This window comes from Haliaeetus albicilla, chromosome 6 (assembly GCF_947461875.1).
Source record: "Haliaeetus albicilla chromosome 6, bHalAlb1.1, whole genome shotgun sequence".
Lineage (NCBI taxonomy): Eukaryota > Metazoa > Chordata > Aves > Accipitriformes > Accipitridae > Haliaeetus > Haliaeetus albicilla.
Window position 1 is genome coordinate 40,086,612 of NC_091488.1, and position 16,164 is coordinate 40,102,775.

Consider the following 16,164-nt stretch of genomic DNA (forward strand, 5'->3'; position numbering starts at 1 on the left):
CGGAGCGGAGCGGCCCCGCCTCGGCCCGGCCCCCGCCCGCCTCGGCCCGGCCCGGCCCGCCGGCTAGTGCGGCTCTGGTGCCCGTCATGGCGGCGGCCGCGCAGCTGCTCCGCGGGGCCGCCCGCAGCCCGCCCGCCCTCGCTCTCGCCGCCGCGGCGGGCCGCCGGGCGCTGGGCTCCGCGCCGCCGCGGGCGGCGGCGGCGGGCCGGGGGGGTCGGCGGGCGGCGCTGGCGGCGGCGGGGGCGCTGGGCGGGCTGGGGCTGGGGTTGTGGCGGCGGCAGCAGGCCGCCATGGCGGCGTCCGAGGAGGACGAGAAGGAGGAGGAGGAGCTGCGGCAGCGGTTCATGGCGCCGCCGGTGAGCGGGCTGCGGGAGCTGCGGCGGCGGCGGCGGGAGCTGCGGAGCCGCATGGAGCTGCTCATCATGGAGACGCAAGGGGAGGTGTGCCGCGCCCTGGCCGCGCTGGACCCCGGCGCCGCCTTCGCCGTCGACACCTGGGAGCGCAAGGAAGGTACGGGGGGACCGCGGGGGGCACCCCGGGCTCGGGCACCCCGGGCTCGGGCACGCCGCGGGGGCGGCGGCGGCGGCGGCGGCGGCCCCGGCGGCCCCGGCGCGGGATGACCCTGGCGTTCGTTGGCAGGCGGAGGCGGCATCAGCTGCGTGCTGCAGGACGGCGAGGTCTTCGAGAAGGCGGGTGTGAACGTGTCCGTGGTGTTCGGGCTCCTGTCCGAGGAGGCGGCGCGGCAGATGCGAAGCAGGGGGAAGTCTCTGAAAGCCAAAGACGGTAAGGTGGCCGGCGGGCAGGGCGGGTAGGGGACGGGGACGCCTTCACCCCACCGTTCCCGTGCGGGTTCTCTGAGAGCAGCCTGGCCCTTGAGCAGAACGTGAGGACGGCCGGACGGTTCAACGCTCAAGGGAAGGTGTTGTTTGTGTCATGGTGGTTTCTAAGCAGTAAGCTTGGCAGGTGGAGTTTCATATCCCTAAAAATCTAGGTATTGGAGTGCTTCTCCCTCTGTCTTGCTGCTTTCAGCAATGTGCTGTAGGCGCAGGTTGTTTCTCAATAACGATGCTGTAGCGCAACAGTGAAACAGCGCAGGAGTTGCGTACCAAAGAGGTGGAGGGAAGGAACCAAAAAGACCCAAAGGCTAAAGAGGATTCAACCCACGTTTGCGTAGCAAAGGGTAACTGTGAGGACTGGGAGTGGTGGAAAGCCTTAGCAGGGCCTTACATTTTAAGTAGTCTTCATCTAATGGGTGCTGTAACATACTGTTGCATTTTAGGACAAGTACGAGAAAAAAGCTTTTAGTTAGGTGCACAGAAATGTGTGGATGAGAAGTAAATTGCCCATTGATCGATAACTAGGGTGACCCAACATGAGAAATTTTCTTGTAGTGGAACAGTAGCTTGGAACCTAAGGAAAAATTGTGATGTTCCTTAAATGATAATAGATTATTTGAAGAACTGAAGGCTTCTTTTCATGCCTCTTCTTATCTAGGGAAACTGCCTTTTTGCGCCATGGGTGTGAGCTCCGTTATCCATCCGAAGAACCCTCATGTCCCAACCATGCACTTCAATTACAGATACTTTGAAATTGAAGAAGCGGACGGTAAGAATTTTAATCCAATGAAGTATGTACAAAATGCCTGACTCCACGTGAAGGAAGTGTGAACACATGGCGAGGGTAAGAGGTTAAGGACTGGTCCAGGTTTGTTCCCAGCTGTGCCAAGAGTCTGTTCTGTAGCACTGGATCTCTTAATCTCTTCGTTTGTGCATTTGTAAAATCAGTGTGATGTGTGCATCTGGTAAAGGGGTTTCTGATTTTAGTTAAAATGTAGGAGGTTATAAATACATGTAAAACATATTAAAAGAAGCAACTCTAGAATTAATAGAAGAAAGGTCTGTGAAGGACTGATAAGCATTCTGGTCAGGATGTACCTTTGTCTCAGAAGCTTGGGGGGTGTACTGTCAGAAACATCACTCTAACTGCATTGTGCCTTTTTTCTCCGAGTTTCTGCAACTTGCCGCTGTCAGAAGCAGGGCTCCAGGCTAGGTGGTGAAATGCTGAGAGGCCATCTGTACCTTGGGACAGTGTATGTACTGTCAGAAGCTCAAAGAGAGTTTTCTTTCAGTTATTTTGCCAGAGCATTATGGGTCATTTCTAGCCAATTACTTCCCTGGCTTTAATGTTCCCTTTCTTTGGCATGCAGTAAAATGTTTCTGGATTCTTGAATAAGAGTTGCCAGCCCATCTTGTGAAATTGATCTCCTGTAGTCAGGGTCAGTCGTCCAAAATACTGAACAAATGGTTTTCACTGCTTTGAAGTTTGTTTCATGTTTTCCTGAATTCACTGGTCATTGCACTACCTCGAGCTCAAATTTTTCATGTTTGAGGTTTAGGGACACCACTGAATAATGATTTTGTTTTGTATTGTAAAAGTAGTTGTTCTTGGTGAACCAGTAGTAACATATTGCTGTTTGGAAGTTTAAAAGGAAAATGTTGCTGTGTGCCTCTCTTCTATAGGAACTAAACAGTGGTGGTTTGGTGGTGGGACGGACCTCACGCCAACTTACTTGAATGAAGAGGATGCCGTTCATTTTCACAAGACTCTAAAAGAAGCCTGTGACAAGCATGATCTGAAGCTGTATCCCAAGTACAAGAAATGGTATGTGGGGAGAGATGTGCTTGGGTTCCTTTTGTGGGAGCAGAAGGTGGCACTGGGTATTGCGACTTAAGTGTACTCTAGGAACAGAAGGTTCTGCTGTCTTTTGAAAAGTATCAGCAAACCCTAATGAAAATAAGCAGATGTGTACTGGGACAAAATGTAGTCTAAAACAATCTCTTATTTACAGAGGCCTGAGTTTTTCAAATCAGAGGGCTGACAGCTAGGATCGTAAGTCTATGGCCCAAATAAAAACCAAGCTGACTCTACAAGATTGTGTAAGCCACAGACTTCACTAGGCAACTTAAAAATTCTTTTTAGCCTCTGGTGTTAAACTAGGGCAAGACTTTTGCCCCATGGACTTGCACAAATTCTGCTTACAGTGAACTCATGGTAAATGTGCATGATTTTAGTGTGAGCTCTTGGGCCAGTGCTGCAGTTCTGAAAATCCCACTCCAGTTTTTTCTGCCTTCACTCTGACCTCCATGACTTTTTTTTTTTTTTTGCCAGGTAGGTAAAGGAGCTTGTCCTTGATGTAGAAGGTCCATAATTTTGATGGAGCTGTACTTTTTTTTCCAGTGACACATTCACTGAGAGTTAACAACGTATTCTCTAAAGATGCAACCTTTGAATGTTCTTCTTGAGCTGAGAGATAAAAGTGATGGGATCCTTCTCTGTTCAGTGGAGGCTTGCTGCTCTGTGTCTGATAATCCTATCTACAACAAGCTGTAGTATCCAGGAAGGAGGGGTTACCCTTTTGTAAGCTACCAGGTCTTGTCTGAGGACAGGAGATAAAGTGGGTGTTGTAGCTCGGGTGGCAACCACTTAGTAGAGAAGCACATCTTACAACCTTAAGACTACAGTCTTGCTTTCTGAGGAATTTTTGCATGGTAGTTCGGTGTCTGCCTTAATGGTCAGGTTGTTTGCAGCATAAGTAGGCTAGTAATGCCAGCTGCAGGGGCTCGCAGAGAAGGACTCCTGTTCTTAGTCTGAGGGCAGCTCAGGGCAGGACTAACTGTATCCCATGTACAAAGGCAGTTTTCTCAGTCCCAGCATGAGTGTTCCTGTAAGCAGCAGCTGTGTAGGGGCATGCGGTCCTCATTGCCAGAGCAGTGCCAATCTCCTGTGAGCTTCTACTAATTAGCGTTGCCCCTTTTCCCAACTTCTCAAACATAAAAGCTCTTGTTACATTTACCATGCTGTCTTCCTGATGTAGCTTTAGCTTTAAGACTTCCGTCAGGTTTGTTCTCTTCTGCATTTCTGACTCAGCCTTTTTTCCTAACAATTCCTGCTGCCATAAAATAAAAAAGCTGATCATCCCAGTGATAAAAAAATACCTTAGGTTATCTGTTACATCTCCACATCTGCTATGGCCATGCCATTTATATTGCTTGAGAACAGTGACTGTGGATGGATACATGTATGGAAAACTAGTCCTAAAGGAAGGCAAGGTTTCCTTGCTGTTGATGGTTTCTGCTTCCTACTTCCCTTCCATTTCTCCCCCACGTGAAGACTTGCAGGGCATGGCTGCTCCAGCAAGCAACTATAAGCAAGATAGGGTGTGGATACAGTGAATCAGCTAATTTATAGAGATTGCACACCTACATAGTCCCAGTAAATACAAAAGAGATTAATTGCCTCCCTATGGTAGGATAAGCTGCACTTACTCCTTCATAAACTTGAACATGAGCCATGAAAAGCCACTGCTAGAATGACTCTGTCTTCCAAGTTTATCTATTAAAAAGCCTTTTTCCAAGGAAGGCTGCCTCGTTTTCGATTTTTCCTTAAGTGACAGTGGCTTTCTTATCTGGTCTTGGGTTTTTAGATTCTTTCAGTTTTGATGCAGAAAATCAATTATTTTACTAGAATGGCAAAAAGAATAAAGATCTCTTCCAAGTTTATTTTGAGTTCATCTGAAAACTGTACAAATAATTTGGGATCTACATATAATTCTGGGAATGAAATCTAGAAGCAGCCCTTAAGGTGAAGTTTTGAAATCAGGTGTCCCTCCTCTGTATAGGTAGAGGATATGGATTTGCTCACTCTACGTGGAAGCATCTGCTATGGTGTTTGAGTGTTAAGTGTTCAGTGACTGTTGCAGAGACTGTTTAATCAGAGCTTTTACTGTACGCAGGAGTACTTTCCAGATGGTGCTGTACCATCCTGGCTCTCAACTCTCAGTGAAACAGTGGGGCACCTGGCACTGCAGGAACTGACTTGTGGTCAATATTTCACTAGTGCCGTCTTGTGCCACATAGCTGTTTGGAGTTCTGTTCATTTCTTTGAATATTGTGGATGATATTAATAATAGTCTGCTGCTGCTTCTAGGTGTGATGACTACTTCTATATCAAGCACCGTGGCGAGCGAAGAGGGATTGGAGGCATATTCTTTGACGATGTGGACTCTCCCTCCAAGGAGGAAGTATTCCAGTTTGTGAAGAGTTGTGCCAAAGCTGTTGTTCCTTGTTACGTTCCCATTGTGAAAAGGCACTGCCATGACTCCTTCACACCAGAGGAAAAGCTATGGCAGCAGCTTCGGAGAGGACGGTGAGTACTGAAGGAGCAAAAGAATACATGGGAGGTGGATTATGCTGGCGAGAAAAAAAATGAGGTAGTTCTTCATGGTTGCAGGTTTATGTCCTGTTGTGGTATGGGCTAAGTTTGGGTGAGTGCTCTAAAGCTCGCCAGAGAATTTCAACATTTTTGTGCACAGAACTAATTTTGAAATCCAATGCTAGATTGCCAAGGAGGGTGCAAAGGTACTAGCGCACCTTCATCTGTATCTCCCACTCTCCCATGCTGCAGCACAAGCAACCCATACAAAATGCCACAGTTTCTCTCCAACTCCTTCAAAACCCATGAGAAGCTGCTGCTTTTTAACAGGCAAAGGGATGCGTGCATGTGTGCTTGGTGTCCTGAATTCCTGCCCTCTCCTGCAGCCCAATGATACAGGATATAGGACTGCCCTGTGACATGAGGAGCATAAAAGGGGTGAGGGAGTCATGCTTCCTATTCAGTAATGAAGCTAAACCCCAGAAAGTCATGAAATAACTGTACCCAAGAGTACTTTTCAGCTTCTTACATACATATTTATTCCATGTGATCTTGGCATTGAAATGAGGACGCAGTGAACTGTTTGTAAAGGAATAAAGATACAGAGGGGTTCTGTTTTTCTGGCATGGTCCAAAGTCACTGTAACTTAAAAGACTTTGGAGGATGCTTGTTAATGTGAACTGTTAATGCTGCAAAAGCTTAAGTACATTGGCAGATACAGTTGTACTCTTTCTCTGTGTCCTGTGATTGTGTAAGCATATGGCGAAATGAGCATACATGTGCTTTGTGCAGAACCAGGGGGTCTTTAGTTTCTGCCTCTTCTGCAGAGCAATCTGTGAGAGTGGCATAGAGAGGGCTTAAGCATTCAAGTTTAGATCGCTAGTCGGCAGCAGTTACTCAAATAAGTGTATATGCTTAATTTGGTGGGACTGTTCCTGGGAGTGTTGGGCTTTCAGGATGCAGTCTGTGGATGGGATTTAATAAGGGGGAATAGCTTCTTTAAGCTGCAGCCAGGACCACCTCATGAGGCCTGCTTATTTCCCTGGATCTGTTTGCAGGTTATTGGGCTAGGTAAAGCTCTCCATTTCTGCAAATAGATAACAGCTCCTCCCTTCCTGTACCTCTCTTAAGTACTAATACCTCAGTACTGGTTATTACGATAACCCCTGCTGAACTGTCTCTGCTCTGTTCCTATGCTGGGGGCACAAAACCATCTATTCCGGCATTTAAAAGTCCCAGTCAGTACTCTGAAGCTGTGTGACTTCTACTGCTTTCCAGATCTCCCCAAGAAACAGAAAATCTTATTCTGACCCTGCTGCTTATGTGTCCTTCAACATGGAGGACTGCACAGTAGTTTTTCCTGTGGTCATTTCCAGTTCCTTTAAGGCTCTTTTTAATGTCTGACACCACCACACAAAAGAGTGCTAGCATAACCAAGCTAAACTTGGTGTCAAGCTTGCCAGCAGGGTTGAGGCCTGGGAGAAGTAAGCTAGTAGAGCACCACGCAGAATGCTCTCCTTTGAATAGTTTGTCTGCTCTAGTTTGTTAGCTAAGGTCATTACATCCGATGCTTTGTGGAGTGGCAAGGTCACACCTGCATTCCTATGCAGAGGATGCTAGAGAACAGATGGCCCCAAAACAGGGCTCATTCTGACACCCAACACAGCAGAAAGACAGGCTGGTTTTGTCTGATGTCTGCCAGTTGAAGAGGCACAACCAACTTCTGATAATGGACTTGTTTTTTCTGTTGCATCTCTTCGCTCCCCATAGGTATGTAGAGTTCAACTTGGTTTATGACAGAGGTACAAAGTTTGGCCTCCTGACACCAGGATCAAGAATTGAAAGCATTCTTATGTCTCTGCCACTGACTGCAAGGTAAGGGCATAGTTATATGGAGTTGCAGGTAGGCACTGTTCTTGTTAAAATACTTCGTAGGATTAAATCAAAGGTCTGTCCTGGTGTCCAGTCTCTTTAACAGCGGTTAGTTCATGCCTGATCCAAGAACTGGCCAAATACATGCAGATGCTTCTCTGGTCTTCTGCACTCACCCAATCGCCACTAATGTGTGGCCTAGATATTTTCTGACAAAAAAAGTTGTGTTTTTTGGGCTTAGTACCTCTTGATAGATTTTTCCCTCCTCGCTTCATGGGTTTTTGTTTAGTAGCTCTTTGAAACCATGTGAGCTTCCGGCAGTCCTGACAAGCCTGTGGCAAGGACTTCCACAGTTTAGCTGTGTGTTGTATGAAGAAGTGCCTCTTTGTTCTCTACTGCACCTGATGACTTCATTCGACTTTTCAGATTTTCTTCCTGTTAATTTTCTCCATAAGTTCTTACTTTACTTGCTTCTGTTTTTTTCCTTGTTTTCCAGGCTGATGAGTCCCACTCATTTTAATTTTTGTACAGTAGCTGTTCCATACCGTTGATCACATTTGCTACTTTCTCTAGGCTTAAGTTTTCTATGCCCTTCCTGAACTGGGGGATAAGGAACAGACAACATAAGCTACATATGTGTATCCAAGATGCAGGTGTGCTGCTGACTCATACAGTGGCATAATGATGTTTTAGTTCATTATTCCTTTCATAATCCTAATATGCTGTTTGCTGGTTTTGACTGCTGCTAAGCATTGAGCTGGCTTTTTCGTAGAATTGTTATGATGCCAAGATCTTTTCTGGGCAATAAAAGTTAACTCAGTCTCTCAATGTGTATGCAACTTTTTTCTGTGTGCATCCCTTCAGATCAGTCAACGGTGAATTTCACCTACCATTTTATTGCTCAGTTGCTTGGCTCGATATTTACTCTTTTCAACTGCCTTTTTAGGTTTTGACCTATCTTGCTTAATCTTGCAATATCAGCAAACCCTGTCACTTACTATTTACTCCCCTTTTTAGGTTGCTTTTAGATATGAATAGCACAGGCCCTATCATGAACTTCATAAACTTCATTAGTGACCTCCCTCCTCTAGGAAAACTGACCTTTGCCTGCTATCCCTTAACCAGGAAGGCACTCATGTTCTCACCATATAGCTTCATCCCGCTCCCAACACTAGATGTGTCCCTGACCTGGTGGTGTAGCATGGTCCTATCTTTTGATTTCATTGCTGGGATGATCTGGTTTTGCTTGTTTTCGTCAAAACAAATAGCTCGCTTCACAGCATGAATGGGTCCTTCCTGGGAAAAAAAAAAGGAAAAAGGTTGTACTCATCCGTTTGTGACTGCTGACACTTTTCTTCCTCTGTCATGACCCTTTTAACTGCCTTTTCAATAAATAGTGGTCTCTCATCACCTTTGTTTTTAAAACTAAGATTCAGCAAGGACTTGTAGGGGTTCCAGTCCAGCTTCTGGAAAAACTAGGTCTTGTGTCCTCACTGTCAAAATTGTCTGGGTTCCTTTTTTTTGCTCGTCTTCCTCATGATACTAGTGTGTCACAAGAGACTGCTAGAAGATCTTTGCAAATAAACCTGCATACATTGTGGGGCAGGGGACACTGCTCTTTCCTTTTTCTTTGTTCTTTCAGCCTTTCCAGAAGTTGGGAAGAAGATTGAGCTAACATTTCTCCTGTTTATTCCTGTATTATTTGTTTTTACTGAACTTAATCACTTGTAGCTGTATCTGTCACCTGATCTGAGAGTGCCAACTGTGTATGTAGCTGTGCATCCTGAGAAAAGGCAACTCAAGTCCAAATGTAGCCTGGTGTGGGAGAGGTCATTGCCAGCTGGGTAGTCTGAGTGAGTTTCCCCTCTCCCTGCAGGTGGGAGTACATGCACACTCCTCCAGAGAGCTCGAGAGAAGCAGAAATCCTGGAGGTTCTGCGCAATCCCAAAGACTGGGTGCACTGACACGGATTGTGAACAAGATGGATTGCTTACACTGAGCCATTATGAAAGAACAGGAACGCCTGCAAACCAGCTCATTCAAACTGCTGTTGCATGGCGTTTTAGTATAGCTATTTATACTCTTACCTGGTGCCTTAATAATGCTGTAGACTTGTAACTTGCAAATATGTGAACTCATTCTTTAAGATTGATCAGCTAATGTTATCATCCTGTTGATGTTGCCTTGTGAAGGACTGCTGATACCCTCACAGGACTACTGTGCATGCTTAAGAACTTCCTCAACTGATTTGTTTGACTGCAACATGGTAAAACTACTGTGAAGTGTTTTCCCAGTGGAATGAAAGCATTATCTATGCCTAAATAGCACTGCTTACTCTTGGAAAGTGTTGGGATGTTTTAGATATATATTTTTTTTTAAAGAATAAAGGGAATATTGGGTATGATTTTAAACCTTAAACCCTGCTTTCAGGAAGTTGTGGTACTTAATCATGTACATTTTCATGCTATTCACATTGACTTTGGTTGGCAGGGGCGGGGGGTATGTTTTCAGATGTATTGCAGCAGCATGACTTGACTGATCAGTGACGGGGAGATTCTGGGTTAGGGTCCCAGTCTCACCTGCTGGGAGAAGGCTGGCTGTCTATTTTGAGGAGAAAATCTTTCAGCACTGTGCATCTCGGTTGTGATCAAGACAGGATAACAACCTGCCTCGGGCCAGCTTCTTTGCCGGGGAGGTCAGGGGCAGCCCAGGAAGCTGTTGGGTGTTGACCCGAGATCCTCCCAATAGCACTTCATACTGCTCCCAGTCCCGGGCTGATTGTTCCTTCTTCCCCGGCATGAACCTCGTCGGGGACCCCGCGGGGAAAAGCAAGGGCAGCAGGTCCTGTACCCTCCCCGGAAAAAGTAACACCTCCCCGTCGGGGAATCGAACCCCGGTCTCCCGCGTGACAGGCGGGGATACTCACCACTATACTAACGAGGAGTGGTGTGATGGCTAGTCGACTTCCCGCCAGGACGTGGTACGACGTCTCCTTTGGCGGGTTTCCGGCCTGCGGGTGGCGGCTGGCCCGGCGCCCGCGCAGGGCGGGGAGAGGCGCCCCTCCACGCCGGCTCACGCTCGCTGCCCTCTGATCGCCGAAGTCAAGTTTCCCCTTGGGGGCTACCGTCTTCATACGTCCTCCTCTAAAATAAAATAAAGAACATTCAGTAAAAGCCAGCGATCGCCTCACCTCCAAAAGAAAAAAAAAAAGACAGAATGGCCCGTACGGGGATCGAACCCGCGACCTTGGCGTTATTAGCACCACGCTCTAACCAACTGAGCTAACCGGCCAATCTGAGCAACGTCCTGCGCGTCCACGCAGCTCACGCCCTCCCACGGACACGCCGCAGCTGGAAGCGCTGCCGGGAGCTGCCCCCGCGGCCGCCGCACCCGCAGCGTTACCGCGCCCGGTGTTTTTAAAGACCGCGTCGGCGAGACGTTTCAGGGAGCTCTGGCAGAGCAGCAGGGACATTAACCGGGGTGACGGTAATTGCTAAAATGGACATTTTCAAAATTCTCAGTTTTGTCTGCGCCCCCCTCCTCCGGTCCGCGGGCGGCGTTCACCGGCGGCACGGAGCGGCTCGGCAGGGCCGCACACGGACTCGCGCCTCCCGGCGGGGGGGGCAGTCCCACCGAAACGACCCGCCACGCTTTCCCCTTCAGCTCCCCAAGCGGCTCCCGCCCGCGGGAACACGGACGCCGCCGCCGCTCCGGATCGTCTCCCTCCCTCACGCCCGCGCCGCGGACGGGGCTGCGGTGGGAGGAGGAGGAGCAGGAGCGCTCCCCGGGGGTAAAAGGCGACACCTCCTCCCCGTCGGGGAATCGAACCCCGGTCTCCCGCGTGACAGGCGGGGATACTCACCACTATACTAACGAGGAGCGGGGTGCGGGCGCTGCGCCCCCCGCCGAGCCCCAAGAGCCGCCTTCGGGGCCCCCGCCCGCCCTCGGTGCCATCTCGCTGCGAGCGGAGTGCATACAAAAGCACTTTCCGCAAAAAAGATTGCAAAGCTGCCACTAGAAGACTGATATGAGGAGACAGTCATAGTCATAGTAAGAAAATCTGGAGCTAGAAAGGAATAGGGCAGGAGCTATCTGATGCAAAAAAGAGCAGAAAGACCCAGATGTGCCTGAAGAAGAAACAGAAACCCACAAAATAAAGGCTTCTAAGTTGAAAAAGCATAATTTATCAGTGAGATATAGGGGCTTAAATAAAAATAATTGTGGGCAGTCCAGAAAAAATAATTATTTAGTTAGCTGCACATCTGGAAGAATCTGCAAAAAGCCATATACCTAAGAAAAGCAAACCTGACGTACTCCAAATTCCATAGGCAGTGTTTTCCTTTTGTGGCCCCTCAGCAGCATCGCTAGGTCACTAACACTGTGGGACTCCAAGACTGTAGGTTTTTGTCTGTCAAAGAGACCCCAGTCCTCAGGAAGCTGATCAAAAGATTCATAGTACTGAAGCAATACGACCACTCCAAATGCCAGCTGAAGAGTACCTGTCATAAGCAGAATATAGATTTTAAACTCCAGTCTGTCTCATGCTCTCTTGTTAAACACACTTTTAAAGGATTTTGTTGGAACCCTGAGATCAAGAAACATCATAACAAAAACACTAGTCAGAGAAGAGAGAAGCTTTAAGGTTGACTTTATATTTCTGCTATTGTAAGGCAGACCTCATCTCACCGTAAACTAATTTCAGAATAATGAATTAACTAAATTTAAAGCACAGAACAGTGCAATTCTACACTCTTGCATCCTTTTGTCCTGATGCTGACAGCCAAATAACTTTGAACACTTGGATTCATCATCATTAATTTTTGTGCATATTCCGGTGGTTCTTGATTATAAAATGGAACAGTAAAAATAAGCAAAAGCACGTTGTTCCAGTAATATCAGCTGCAGAAACAGGGAAGTGAAGGAAGGGTAAGAGAGAGCAACAATTGCGTTAGCATCAAACATGTTTTTTTCTCAACAGTTAAGTTCTGTGAGGGGAGAAATGGGAAGCCACTGTACTTTCAAAGACGAGAGCAGTTTCAGAAATCCCTGAGCTATGCACGTCTTCCTTAAAAACATTTTTATGACGTACTCTATTTTCAAACCTGCAGAAGGGGCTGAACTGTTGAAGAACATCCAGGAGAGAATCTGTATCACCTACAGCTCTGCTCCCATTTTCTGCTGCAAAACATACACTCTTTACCATAGTACACTAGGCTGAAAACTGTAGTAGTTCAGAAGCTGATCTGCATGCAGACAGGACACTACTTCCTTGCAGTCAAACTGTGGCTCAGGATTTTTAGGGTAGATGATGACTAAGAACAGTAACATTTTCAGCATACAGTTTTAATCAGATGCCCTGAGCTTGTCTGAACCCTCACTGACATTAAAGAAATACAGCCATAAAATAATTTGTCCTCTTAAAAACAAAAACAACAACAAAAAAACCCCCACACAAACCAAAATGACACCCACAAGCTTAAGAGATACTTAGATAATTGACAGTGGCAGATTTTAAATATGTCCTAACAAATGCCCTTAAATGAAAACCGAAAGACTTAGCCTGACTTTCCCAAAAGCTTTGAGGAATTTAAGTGCATCAAACACCAAAACAAATACTAGCTTTGCCCCTTAGCGCAGAGACAGACAGGGTAGGTCACCTTTTTAGGGACCAGGATTAATCCCAGACTTTTATCCTTAAAGCAGTGGCTTGTTCTCTAGCCTCTCTTAGTTTTGCACTAAGCCTGGAAAACTCTTGAGGGCTGCGCACTGAAAAAAACCCCAACCTTGACCACAAAAGACATGCTGAGCTACCTGGCACACCAACCAAGGCAATTCCCGTCACAGGGGGAATTGGCATTAACAATCTAACAGAACCGCTGGGATAAGACCTCCAGAGCAGGAGATTGCTCAGTAAAGAAAGAACAACTGGGAATTTGCACATCAGCAGCCAGAAGAAGCAACTGCAATGAAACACAGTGCTTTCCAGTAATCTTATATGCCATACACATGAAACCACAAACATAATCTAAAAGCTTTGCTTTTTGCTGAGTTTGATCTGCCTCTGCAGTCTTTTGCTCCATCTGTGCTCATCCTCCTCTTCATCCTCGCTTATTGGCACACAAGAAGACATACCCATTATTTGGGCAATCACACTTGATACATTAGTTTCCAGAATGGAAAATTACAAAGGACAAGTCAGAATCCTTCTGAGAACTGACAGACTATTAAAAAAAAAGTAGACTGGAAACCAGTTTATTACCTCAGTTTATGAAAGTTCACATTAGCACTGGAACAAATAAGATTTGTGTCTTTCTGCAACACAACAGGTCCTTTGCAAAGTGCCTAGGGATTTCAGAAATAACTCAAACCCTTTTTAAAATGCACTTTGAAGTTTGCCCGTACTTTAAGACTGTAAATAGATTTTAGCCCTCATGTTTGGTTAGGAGAGGGTCTCTTGGCTTTAGTATGATAGTCTATGCTGCTACTCTTTCCCCTTACCACGTGCAGAAGTCAAAATTTTCCAAGCAATACAGGAATTTTTGCTGCATATTGCCACATAGATCAAAGAAGTCTAAAAACAAAGCTAAGGGAATACATGAAATTATGTGCTGTTTATAAAGTGTTGTGATTTAACCCTAGCCAGCAACTAAGCACCACGGAGCCGCTCACTTACTTCCCCCCCACCCAGTGGGATGGGGGTGAGAATCAGGAGAAAAAAGGTAAAACTCATGGGTTGAGATATGAACAGCTTAACAGAACAGAAAGGAAGAATATAATAATGATAATAATAACAATAATAAAACGACAATAATAATAATACTAAAAATAATTGGAATATACAAAACAAGTGATGCACAATGCAATTGCTTACCACTTGCCAACCAATGCACAGTCAGTTCCCAAGCAGTGATCCCCCCACTCAGGCCAACTCCCCCCAGTTTATATATTCGACATGATGTCACATGGCATGGAATACCCCCTTTGGCCAGTTTGGGTCAGCTGTCCTGGCTGTGTCCCCTCCCAACTTCTTGTGCCCCTCCAGCCTTCTTGCTGGCTGGGTATGAGAAGCTGAAAAATCCTTGACTTAGTCTAAACATTACTTGGCAAAACCTGAAAACATCAGTGTGTTATCAACATTCTTCTCTCATACTGAACCCAAAACACAGCACTGTACCAGCAACTAGGAAGACAATTAACTCTATCCCAGCCAAAACCAGGACATAAAGAAATAGCATTACTGAATTCAAGTGTCTTGGTTTTGCCACTGCATTTGTCTGTGAAAGCTTTTAATGACAATGTGCAAAGATTTGATGTAGCTTTGGCAGCAGAAAAATTCTGAGCTGACTGTCTTTGTGGACTGCCTTTTGTGTCATCTAACTTGCTCTGAGAAGATCCTAGAAGTCAGAATCTGTATTTTTCTTAATGGGATCCACTGTATTCAGCCAGCATGAGTTTAGGTGTCTTCCAAAGGTGCTCTTCCCCTTTGCCAACAGTCTGCAAAGCTTAATCTCTATCTTTTTACACTGCCATATTATTAAGCCTGATCCTTTTTTTTTTAAGTTCTTCCAAAGTTATTTATCACTCAGTCCTTTGAAAATACCCTTTTCCAAGAAAATGATGAAATAATTATTTCAGTATTTAAAAAAACCCCCAAGCAGCACAGTTTGTATTGCTTCTATAATATATAAATATTGTGTCAATATAGTTCAAAATACATTTCTCTGTCTTTCAAGATGAGAAGGATGCCTAGGGAGAGGTATATATTCTTTGTGCTTTCTGGAGTAAGAAATTAGTTAGCTAAGTAACTGTATTCTCAAATGTTGCTTCAGGAACATACAGGTGAAAGATTCTGAATCTCTGATGACAGATATTTGTCTAAATATAATAATTAGAAATAAATGTTTGAAATACATGTCATCTTTTGCCTTCTCTAATGAGTCAAATTTAATACCTTTGACCTCTTCCCTTTCCTTTTCCAGGAAAAGCAATGTAACCCAACTTTGTAATATCACATAGTCAGAGGAAGAACTTGGCCAGGGATGACGGTAACATGAACCTTACTTTTGCCGTCTTAATTATGGTACCTTGCAGATCAGCAATTGTGTCCATATAACTAATTTTTGTACTTCAATTTAGCCAAGAACTCTTCTACCAGATAGTTACGACTTTGCAAACTTTGGAGTCTTAAGGTTGCCTGTAAGTATAATTTTACATTATATTCTACATAAAAGTTTTCTATGATGATTATTTACAAGGAGTCTGTCCTTTCAGACAAATGTATAGGTTTATAGGTTGGTTTTTGTTAACTACAAGAGTGATTTTTCACTTCCTTTGCAGTAATATAATGTAGAAAACTCAGAAATTTTGTAGCTACTGCTAAGTTGTGATCCTGCCTGTTAGTTATTAGTATCACTGCTGGCTATTCACCAAGGTTTGCTATTGTTCCTGACATGAGGGCAAATAATTAACTTTAATACACAATCTGTCAGAAATACACTGTAGAATGCTACTGCTTATCTTGTCAATATCACAACACTTTGCAGGATTGTGGACTGCATGGAGGCGTATCAGAAAGAAATTCATACTTTTTAGACAGGTTATGATAAGCAGAACTGTTTGCTCTGCAGGCCACAGACTGCAGAGCAATCTAATTATAATTAGATTATATGCAAAGGAAGAAGCTATAGATCTTCAAGGCTGAGAGGACTGTATTGATCATTAACAACAATTTTGCCTCCTCCACTTTTACAAGGCAGCTCCTTTATATGAGCTTGCAGCAGTTGCTTTAGAGGACCCTTAAAGTTGCTGGTCAGAATAGGGTAGCCTGAAAGAAGGCTGACTACATTGCTGATTTTCTGAAAAAGAAATGTTGGAAGATTATTTCAACCATGGATGAGGCTCAAGGTTTAGTCCTAGGGCTGGGACAAAGCCCAGCACCACCACAGGCAGCCTTGTGGTGGGGTGTGCTGTCCGTTGGGCCGGGCAGCTACCGGCCAGCCCCCACAGGGTGGGAGGATGCTCACAAGTTGCAAACTGCTGTGCTACAGTCCGCCATCTCAGACATGCTGGATAGACCCGTGT

The 16,164-nt window shown here is 45.6% G+C and overlaps 1 protein-coding gene, 1 long non-coding RNA gene and 3 other non-coding genes across 5 annotated transcripts; 1 reads left to right on the plus strand and 4 right to left on the minus strand.

The window, feature by feature from the left end:
• Positions 1–53: 53 nt before the first annotated feature.
• Positions 54–9,501, plus strand: CPOX (coproporphyrinogen oxidase). The gene is made up of 7 exons (XM_069785711.1): positions 54–510; positions 640–783; positions 1,495–1,605; positions 2,520–2,661; positions 4,987–5,205; positions 6,982–7,086; positions 8,960–9,501. Exons 1-7 carry the CDS (start codon positions 87–89, stop codon positions 9,045–9,047), a joined length of 1,233 nt encoding a protein of 410 aa, XP_069641812.1. The 5' UTR covers positions 54–86; the 3' UTR covers positions 9,048–9,501.
• Positions 8,263–11,855, minus strand: LOC138685717 (uncharacterized). Its single transcript, XR_011325118.1, has 3 exons — positions 11,398–11,855; positions 10,010–10,226; positions 8,263–8,379 (listed from the first exon to the last, which is right to left on the minus strand). It is a non-coding gene; the product is annotated as an uncharacterized lncRNA (long non-coding RNA).
• Positions 9,955–10,026, minus strand: TRNAD-GUC (transfer RNA aspartic acid (anticodon GUC)). The gene has a single exon. It is a non-coding gene; the product is annotated as a tRNA-Asp (tRNA).
• Positions 10,301–10,374, minus strand: TRNAI-AAU (transfer RNA isoleucine (anticodon AAU)). Its single transcript has one exon. It is a non-coding gene; the product is annotated as a tRNA-Ile (tRNA).
• Positions 10,891–10,962, minus strand: TRNAD-GUC (transfer RNA aspartic acid (anticodon GUC)). The gene has a single exon. It is a non-coding gene; the product is annotated as a tRNA-Asp (tRNA).
• Positions 11,856–16,164: the final 4,309 nt, after the last annotated feature.

What these genes read in the sequence shown, in the direction of transcription:
- CPOX (XM_069785711.1), top strand. Translation starts at nt 87, where the DNA reads ATGGCGGCGGCCGCGCAGCTGCTCCGCGGGGCCGCCCGCAGCCCGCCC. An exon ending in TGAAATTGAAGAAGCGGACG is followed by an intron (nt 1,606 to 2,519) that starts GTAAGAATTTTA and finishes TCTCTTCTATAG; the next exon opens with GAACTAAACAGTGGTGGTTT. An exon ending in TATCCCAAGTACAAGAAATG is followed by an intron (nt 2,662 to 4,986) that starts GTATGTGGGGAG and finishes TGCTGCTTCTAG; the next exon opens with GTGTGATGACTACTTCTATA.